Raw genomic sequence first — 10,313 nt, 5'->3', positions numbered from 1 at the left:
CTTTAACTGTCGCCGCCCACGAATTGCCTCCGCCCACAAAAGCCGGACCTGCTGAGGCCTGAAACACGGAGTTCCTCTGGTTCAGTTCACCTCAAAGGCATTAAGCTAAATGGAAAACTAACAGCCGATGATTCATTTGTAAATCCCCACATGACTCAAATCTTTCCTCTTTTTTTCCCTTGTTTCTCCGATGATTCATGAGTAAAAAAGTTCCTAATCTTCAAAAAACATCAAGATTTATTTCTGTAACAGTTTAACGGTCACGTCAACCCAACTTGATCCGGTCGTTTTGTCCCGTTTGGACCCGAGTTAAAATAACTTCACCATGAAATAAAATGGGTTTTCAGGGTTCTGCCAGATGCTGTGGCTGAGTGTGACCGCTAGATGGAGACAGAGAGCCGCCGTGAAAGAATGAAAGTTTTAACGTTTTAATCTCGGAATTCAGAGATGAAAAATCAGAATTATTTTTCCAGTGGCTCTAATCTGAGCCACTGGAAAAATATTCTTGACTCACTATCTAAAAAACAAAACGCTCTGTCACTGGGTAAACAAATAAATGGTAAATTTCAAGTTTATAACAATTTTTAAAAAATCTAGCTAAAAAATTTCAGTTGAATCTGATAAACATTTTGATCCAGTATTTATTCAACTACTGTTTTTTTTTATTATTGTAAATAAATTTACTGTATGTAAAGTATGACATGATCCGGATTGACATGGAATCATAATTTGATTTGGTGTCAAACGCCTTAAAATTTCCTTTATTTTTAATATTAGCCACTTAAATACTAAATATTACAATAAACCAGGAAAAAATCCCAACCTGTGAAAATTATTATTGATTTTATATGAAACACCAACAGATGACAACAGATAAAAAGCAAACAAAAAAATGGGCTGCATCTGTATCGGTCTGTTCTGATTGATAATATCGATACCAAAGTATCGATATTAGGTTGATACTAGCATGATCAAATAAATAGTGTAGTTTTTTTTTGTTTGTTTTGTAGTTTTTTTAATCTACCTGAAAGAAGGTTTTGTTCCTATTTGCTCTCAGTGGCATTTTTTGCACTTTATTTAGGAAAAAGGCCCATAAATCATAAAGTATTATTTGTAGACATCTATAACTTTATTCAAATTTTGTTCAAGGTATGAAGAAAATAATTCAAAGGAAAATGCACAGAACCAGCTAAAGGTCAGAGGTTTGATGATCTGTGAAATTTAGATAAAATGGATCAATATCTGTTGGCAGCATGGACATTAAAATGAACTTTTATCTGCAATTTACTGCAAAATTACAAAGTATTTTTGTTTGTTTGAATATTTAAATTCACTGGAAATAAGATGAAACTAAATTATAAAAATATGTTTTAATTCCTTAATATTGATTAAAATAGTTCCAGTTCGGGCTGCACAGTGGTGCAGTTGGTAGAGCTGCTGCCTCGCAGCACGAAGGTCCTGGGTTCGATTCCCGGCCCGGGGTCTTTCTGCATGGAGTTTGCATGTTCTCCCTGTGCATGGTGGGTTCTCTCCGGGTTCTCCGGCTTCCTCCCACAGTCCAAAAACATGACTGTCAGGTTAATTGGTCTCTAAATTCTCCCTAGGTGTGAGTGTGTGTGTGAATGGTTGTGTGTCTCTGTGTTGCCCTGCAACAGACTGGCGATCTGTCCAGGGTGACCCCGTGACCCCGCCTCTCCCCCGGAACGCAGCTGGAGAGGAACCAGCAACCCTCCCGACCCCATTAGGGAAGAAGGGTGTAAGAAAATGGATGGATGGATGGATGGATGGATGGATGGTTCCAGTTCCACGGCCAGGCCCAGCCCAGCCCGTTACCTAGCAACCCTGGCCAGGCCCAGCCCAGCCCGTTACCTAGCAACCCTGGCCAGGCCCAGCCCAGCCCGTTACCTAGCAACCCTGGCCAGGCCCAGCCCAGCCCGTTACCTAGCAACCCTGGCCAGGCCCAGCCCAGCCCGTTACCTAGCAACCCTGGCCAGGCCCAGCCCGGCCCGTTACCTAGCAACCCTGGCCAGGCCCACTGGCAGCTTATTTCCCTTATAACGTGGGGAAAATGTTTTGTTGTAACTGAAATAATCTGCCAGTGGATCTGAAAGCATTAAGGAATCATTGGTTTAAAACAGGCTCCTGTTTCTGGCTATAGCTAAAGTTGTTTATAAGTTACTTTTTCCTTCTTTTAAGTGAACTAGAATATTTGCAGTAGAAACTAGACCATAAATACTTAATAGATTTATATGTTTTTGAAGTGTGTTTGTAAGATGATAATGTGACAAATGTTTAATCTGTGAACTAAAATAAAAAAGGAAAAGAAACAAACTGAAGGTAAAAACTCAGTTCATCTATTTATTTTTTTCCCCACCAGGGGGTCTTTTTATACCACAGCAGGCTGACAGGAAAGGGGGAAGAAGAGGGGGGAAGACATGCGGCAAATGTCGTCGGGTCCGGGAATCGAACCCGCGACGGCCGCGTCGAGGACTGAAGGCCTCCAAACGTGGGGCGCGCCGCCCTCTACGCCACCAAAACTCAGTTCATCTATAAATGTATTTTTACAGTGAAATTACAAATCCAGCAGATATTCATGTGCTGCTGCTTTTTACTAATTTTTTTATTTATTTTTCTTTAAAGTGACAATCCTCAGATGAAATATAATAATCACTCTTCTGTTTTTACTTTATGACTACATTTATGACGACATAAATCAGTAAAAGTAAATCTGAGTCACTTCCTCTTTTTTATCTCTGCTATGAAACAAAAGTTTGAAACTTTGAGCTCACGGTGTTCAAACCTTTTCTGCATTTCTGAGACAAATCCTGAATGTGAACTTTGACCTCTGGTTCCTGATGAAAATGAGACTTTATTTAGCTGCACAAAGGCCCGGCGCGTCCCGCTTACGCAGCAGATCCACCGTTTAACGGCTTTCAGCCGCGATTTGCTGACCAGCTGCTGATCCGAGTTTTCTGCTTCGCTGCCGCCGGGTTCTGCTAAAGAGCCGAACAAAACACCACAAACAATCAGCTGAGCACGTTTACAGCGGCAGGGAGGAGAGTGTGTGTGTGTGTGTGTGTGTGTGTGTGTGTGTGTGTGTGTGTGTGTGTGTGTGTGTGTGTGTGTGTGTGTGTGATGGCTATAATAAAAGACAGTAGCAATGTAATTCAGATAACAAATGGTTACAAATGGTTTGTGATAAATAACCCACAAGTCAACCTCCAAACCATGAAGCTAAGACCAGCAAGGATGCCCAAAGTGCGGCTCGGGGGCCATTTAAGGCCCTCTGAAGGATTTTGTGCGGCCCTCCTGACCTCGATTCTAAAATTTTAAAAATCTGATTCACAAGTTGCTGCAGATGGATAATTTTTCAATTTTAGGGAAAAACCTTTGACAGATAAATGAAATAAAAATGAAGTCCAAAAATAGATTCCCAATGATTAACAATGTTTCTGTTTTTGTCTTGCTTTGGAGAAACCAGAATCACAAACATCGACTTTTACTTAAACATAAATCTACACCACCGTGCAGCCTGAAATGAAGTCACATTCAGAGTAAATATGAAAGGAATATGAACAACCCAAACATTCACTGTAACTTAGAAATGTAAAAACTAGCTAGCTACATTCTGACTAACAGTAGAGATGTTAAACTGGCTTCTTTGTGTATTTAGAGAAAATCTTTCAGGAAGTGAAGACTTTATCACACAACTCTGGTTCAGTTGCTTCATAATAACAATAAAACTAGCTACTAGTTAGCCTAGCTGCAGCCAGCCATTAGCAGCAAGCTACAAACTAACAGCATCTCTTCATTAGCTTAAAAAGTGGAACTAAACAGTTTAATATTTCTTTTATCACCAGATCATTTTAATGTCAGAGTTTGTTGGGAACCTGAGGAATTTAAGAAATTATTAAAAAATGTTGAGAATTTTACTTTTGAAAATCTAAATTAATAAAGAGCAAATAAAATAGCAGAAAAACAAAATGTTTATGCAGATATCCTTCAAATACCCTGCAGTTTTTAAGTCACGGCTGGTACAGAATAAGATTTTTGGGTTTTGTACTGAAAACGAAACGCAAAGTTATCTGAGCTGATGTTAAATAAATCAGCTCTGATGGGATTTGGAGATTTGCCTGCGTGGTGTTGAGGTCAGTTGAGGTCACAAAGGTCAACAGGTGGACGGCTGTCAGCCTCTTTATGAACGCCGCAGGTAACCTGTGGAGTGACTGGTTACGGCCCGGCTGGTTCTGACCGCGGTTCAGCTCAGGTTTCGCTGCGCTGGTGAACTGATTGTGTTTTGGCTCTATAGAAAAAAAACTCCTGCACTGAACTGGAAAGCGAGTCGGTTCTGCTGCAGCCGGACCGTCCAGGTGGATCTGATTGAACCTTAAACCCATAAATCACATGCATCTGTTAAAATTCAACTTTAATATGATAGCAGCGGCCTGCATTGGTGAGCAGATTATCTCATAAATGAAGATATGGAAGTGTTTGTATGACGGAACATTGCAGCCTTGCTAAGAAAAATAAAAATAAAATGATGAGAATAGTTGAAATAACGTGAGGATAAAGTTGCAGTATTTTGAGAATATAGTTTGACTAGTATATTAATAAAATCATATGAAAATTAAGTCCATATAAATATGTTGATTATTATCATATTATTAACTCATATAATATATTTAGAATACTATATTAATAAAGTCATAATGTTATATTTCTATTATATCTGAACTATATTCTCAAAATACTACGACTTTATCCTGGTAATTACATTTTTTATCTTCCTCTTATATTCTGTCATAAAGTTTGAACTTAACTTTCTCTTAATCCAAAGTTTCAGAATTATCTCAATTTTGTCAAAACATGAACTCAGAGACTTTTAAGCTGCTGCTAAACTTCCTGCATCCGTTCCTTTCACTCTAAATCCTTCAACACAAACATGGAGACGTTTTCTGGAACTTCATGACCAAACAGAGATGAGTTGAAATATTACAAGAGTTTATTTTAGTAATTTCATCCAAAACTAAACAAATATTATAGAGAATATAACATTCTCTATATTAAATATCACCCTTTGTGTGATATTTAAAACATTTTATTTCTGTAACCTTAGATCAGGGGTTTCAAACTCCAGTCCTGGAGGGCCGCAGTCCTGCAACTTTTAGATGAGCCTCTGCTGCACCTGAATAGAATAATTAAGGTTCTGGAGAACCGATCTACAGGTGGAGGTAATTAAACCATTTCATTCCAGTGTTTTGTACCTGTGGCTCATCTAAAAACTGCAGGACTGCGGCCCTCCAGGACTGGAGTTTGAGACCCCTGATATATATGATCTCAGCTAACAGCTAATAGCAAAGAAAATTCAGCTTCTCAAGATAATAAAACATTTTAGACATTTTAATAAACATCTAATGTTATTTTGTGCTATATTATGCTATGTTACATCATGTTATGCTCTGCTAAGTTATGCTATGTTGTGCTATCTAATGCTATGCTAGGAGTTATGTTATGCTATGACTTACACAATCATACACAAGTCTGTACTACACTTTTTTCTTCCACTCAACTTTCTGTTATTATACCTGAAAACAAGCCAAGTCAACTAAATGAAGTATAGAATATTTCAAAAAGCAAAAATCAGTTTGAAGGGCAAATAAAATCATTTTTCCCAGTGCACTGAAAAACAAGACTGCAACTCCAACTTTTAAAAATTAATTGGTCTGAATGAAGCTTGTCAAACTTAAGTTGATTAATTGTGAAAGATAATAATAATAATAATAATAATAATAATAATAATAATAATAATAATAATAATAATAATAATAATAATAATAATACAAAAAATATATTTCACCTATTATTATTATTCCAATGATTTTGGGGGTAAAAGGAGTAATAATGACTCTAATCTTAGAAAGCTCACACTTGCTTAATGTAATGAAAGGTTCAGTTTCTCACCTCTCTAGTGGCAGCAGATTTCTGTAAAATATGCAGAAACACATTTGTTCTAAATACATAACACATGAACATAACATTTCTGGTAAACTTGTTTCTGTTCTTGCTAAACATCCAACGCCTTCACAGACCTGTGAACAGACGGCTCAGAAAAACACAAAGTCTGACCAGCTGTTTAAACGAATTAGCTCACTTGAAATAAAACACAAACTGTCACTTTTTAGCTTTAAGTCAATAAGTCCTTGATATTCATTTAGAAGTACTGCTTCACTGGCAGATCTGTCCATGTCAGTACATTAATCTGCTTTTTAAATGAACATGAATAAATTATTGACTTAAAATAAGCTGGTATATTTTGCTGAAAAGTTACTTTTTTAATTCGGTGCTCTGAGATCTTTTCAGTAGAAACTAGATAAAACTACATGGCAGGTCTAGGGTCAGGGTCAGGGTCAGGGTCAGGTCTAGGGTCAGGGTCAGGGTCAGGGTAAGGGTCAGGTCTAGGGTCAGGGTCAGGGTCAGGGTCAGGGTCAGGGTCAGGTCTAGGGTCAGGGTCAGGGTCAGGGTCAGGGTTAGGTTCTTAAAAGTAGCCAGAAGGGATCAGGAGAAGCAGATCTGTTGCATGTGCAAACATGGCCGCAGTGTTTTTGCAAAGGCTGAGCCAACCTGCGGTCCAAATGTAACGACTGGGTCTTCACCAAGTTTAGTTTGATAATCCCAGCATTGTGCAAAAGTATTGAATCATCATTGCAGTTTTGTTTCCAAGCTGCCAGGCCGTCTATTAACACCTTGAAGTTTTAGTTTCTGAAGCCTGTTGGAGATCTTTCGATATTTCTGTTTGGCTTTTAATTCAAAGTAAACATAAATAATTGACTTTAACTTTGATCTTTCCAGTTGCCCAGCCAGGCAGACGGGATGATCTCTAAACTCTGAAAACAAATCAGCTGCTTGTAGTCCGAACATAAAACCTCACATTTAGAAAAAAAAACACAGAAAGCTTTCTGAAAGTCGGGGTTCCACGCGTGACGAGGCACGTGCAACTCATGTATGGGCACGTGTGAAGTTTAAGGGAGGGAGGTCATTTTTATTTCATCCACCTGATATTTAAAGAGACAGCAGCGCTAAGATTCAGAAGCTAACTGCTAATAACTGACATACATGACGCTGGACAAACAGACTGCTGCGGGAAAAAACGTTTTCTGAACACATGTTCTCATGAACTGACGCTGACGTTTGAACCGGCTGAAGCCTACGTCACACAAGGATCTACGGTGCGTTCACGGTCATCGGAACATTTCATAACCAGAATGTGAAAGCGTTTTATCCTCCTAATGGGCTCATTCAAGATGGGCCTTTTGATAGAAAATCAATGCCTTGCTAGTGTTAATTGTTTTTGCAAACAGAAATGGACACAGTCGTGGTAAAACGGATCCATCTAGTCTGAATTTCTCCAAGAACTGAGACGTTCAGGTTATTTACTGAAAAAAAAAAATCATTTTCAGAACAATAATTAAGCCAAAACTGCACAAAATATATATGCATTTTGCATTTAAAATAAAAACACATTTATCTCTAAATATGTTTTAGGCAAAACTCCTCAAGTGGCATAAGCTTCACCCTGTTCAGATTTACTAATGCTGTGGTTTTTCTTTTTAGGCAATAAAATGTTTATAGGAATTGAATTGAATTGTTTATTTGCATCTTTTCATGTATTTTTGATATTGTCTACAAAGACATAAATTAAAAATATCCTTCAAGGACCATAGGATCCAAAAATAATAATATGTTTTTTTTAATTCATGTATGACAGAGAAGCCACACAACCATTCTTGTAAATGTAAAATTACAAGAATAAAGTCATGCATAATATTACAGAAATAAAGGCAAAATATTATGACTTTAATTATGTTATATTTTCACCTTATTCTCAAAATACCACGGTCTATAACCTATTAAAATCATATTTTGAAAAGAAAGTTTTAATATTATGACTTTATTCTCATATGATTTCGACTTTATTTTAGTAATATTATGAATTTATTCTCGTAATTTTATGACTTTATTGTTTTAATTTCTCTTAAGAGAAACCTTTTTATTTCATCACAGTGGTGGAAATGGGTTTCCAAAGGTTTATAATTCTGCAAACATTTTGTTTCAGACAGCACCTGAATGTACCATCCCGACCTGAGCCCTGGAACGCGCTCCCGACGTTTACGTGGGTACTCCTCCTCAACTATACTGTACGTGCGCGCACCCGTCTGTCGCGTGGTGGGGATCATCCATATTGCTGCTAGTGGAGCTGATAAGGTTGTAATCCTGAGAGGCCGTCGGGCGCGTTTCTTCACGGTTTCCCCGTGTTTTCTTCTCGGTGCTGACCGCTCCGCATCCCGGGCCGAAGCGCCTTGGCTCTCGGAGCGACGGAGGAGCAGCAGGCCCCGCGGAGCAACTTCACACTTCCCCGAAATTGAAGGCGGATTCGGACTAGTAAGAGAGAGAGAGAGGAGGGGGGGAAGGAAGGGGCCGTTAAGTCCTGAGAAAGGGGAAAAGAAAGACGGCGGAGGGGAAATGGCCACTCAGGTGGAGGCCCTCCTACCCGGCAACCCGCTCGCAAAGGCGGAGGAGCACGGGAAAGTGATCCGCGGCGAGCCGGTAGAAGTGGGAGAGGAGGAGGAAGAGGAGGAGCAACAGCGGGCCAAGCGGCAGCGAGGTGCCGCCGACAGCAGCGCCGAGATGGGAGGGACCACCGGCGGCGAGGAGCAGACCTCCACACGGGCGGCGGAGCTCCAGGAGGACGGCTGTGACAGCGAGGACAAGCCGGGAGAGGAAGAGGGTAAAGGCAGGAAGGACTTTCCGGACGCTCCCCCGCCCAAGGTGAACCCGTGGACCAGGAAAATGAACGTGGTGACCGTGGTCAGCGTGAACGGACAGCCACACTCCGGTAGGTACCGCCCCATCACCGGCCTGGCATCGCTCTGCTGCGGCTGCTTAAGCATTTAGAAAATGACCTAAAAGCGGGGACAAACGGAGCTGTCAGGCTGGTTATATTTGGAGCCACCCCCCTCCGTACGGTGCAGGCTATTCTTAGGGATCATGGGTGTCTCTGCTCCAAGTGGGCACACCCTTTAAAACACTTAAAATGCTCGATCCATTGAGGCTCATGTAAACAGATGGTTCTGTTTACGTTCTTAATCACATCCCAGACCTGTAGTTTAGTGGTTTGGCTCTAAAACAGTCTTTTTGTCTTGTTGTGTCGTTAGAAAAACCGGCTTCACTTTGATCTATAATTATGAAAACATTATTTATTTTTAGCTGTTAATTATTTTTTTTGCAGTGTCATCGCTGCAGTCTGGTTGCAAACTTTCTTTCCCACTATGTTATGCAGGCTGATCAGACTCATTCTGGATTTGTCAAACATTTAAAGCAGTCTTTGTTTACATATTCGTCTTTTGGGTCGGCCAGCCACGCCGAGCATTATGCCAGTCTCTGCATCATTACAGCGGAATAAAAGCCGGGCTGTGGCTGGCTGTGTAGCAGCTTAGCCGGGGCTAACAATAGCACACACTGCCCTTGGGGCCTAATCAGTCTGCCGAGCCCGGCCCGTTAGCCCGGCTCTGCCGTGGTTACTGTCCACGTCCTCTCGGGTTCTCCATGGAGAAACATTGGCCACCATGAAAGCCTCTGCTCGTTAAATCGCTAAAAAGGAGCAGGTTTGTTATGAGACGTCACGTGTTCTCTCCACGTGTTCCCCGAGAGAAAAAGCATGGCGGCTAGCTGGCTAGGTTAGCAGCCTTTCTGCAGTGTTTTTGCGGATAAATGTCAGCTCAGGGCGTGTAGGGTGTCCAGGCCCGGGTGACTGGCCACCTGGGAGCCGGTTGTCTTGTATTGTGTTTGCTGTCAGAGTCAGGAAAGCTTCCGCATGGCTGTTCGCCCCAACTAGCTGCTGTTGGCATGTAGCTCTGAAAGCTAATCATCACTGCAGGTTCTAACAGGGGATAGGAGTCCAATTTATATCGCTCAGCGTTTTAAAAGTGCTTTAGTTTGGAATAAAAATATTCACATTGCAGTATTTTAATGAAATATCTAATTTATTATTTTACATTTCAAGTTGTTTCATTTACTAGCGAGTGGAACATTCGCATTGGTTTGAACAGTCATATTTCTGAACAAATGGTCTAGTATTGGAAGATTTTAGTCAGAACTCCAGCAGCAGCATTCTGGATCAGCTGCAGCTGTTTGATTGATTTGTTGGACAGACCTGTGAAGACGCTGTTTCAATAATCAATACGACTGAAGATAAACGCATGGATGAGTTTCTCTAGATCTGGCAGAGACATTAGTCCTTTAATCCTGGAAATGTT

The 10,313-nt window shown here is 40.5% G+C and overlaps 1 protein-coding gene across 4 annotated transcripts in view; it reads left to right on the top strand.

Annotated features, from left to right (window-relative positions):
- Nucleotides 1-8,039: 8,039 nt before the first annotated feature.
- The window catches only part of larp1 (La ribonucleoprotein 1, translational regulator), a 33,773-nt gene continuing 31,499 nt past the window's right edge, over nucleotides 8,040-10,313 (top strand). Inside the window, exon 1 of one of the 4 annotated variants that reach the window (XM_044140480.1) lies at nucleotides 8,040-8,893. In XM_044140480.1, coding sequence (XP_043996415.1) covers nucleotides 8,125-8,893 — 769 coding nt within the window. In that variant the 5' untranslated portion in view covers nucleotides 8,040-8,124. The remainder of the gene's footprint in view (nucleotides 8,894-10,313) is intronic. The other 3 variants (XM_044140479.1, XM_044140482.1, XM_044140481.1) reach the window with 3 other exon arrangements.

This window comes from Gambusia affinis, linkage group LG15 (assembly GCF_019740435.1).
Source record: "Gambusia affinis linkage group LG15, SWU_Gaff_1.0, whole genome shotgun sequence".
NCBI classification, from domain to species: Eukaryota; Metazoa; Chordata; class Actinopteri; order Cyprinodontiformes; family Poeciliidae; genus Gambusia; species Gambusia affinis.
The sequence above is the reverse complement of the archived record's forward strand: the minus strand, read 5'-3'. Positions and strand labels throughout refer to the sequence as shown.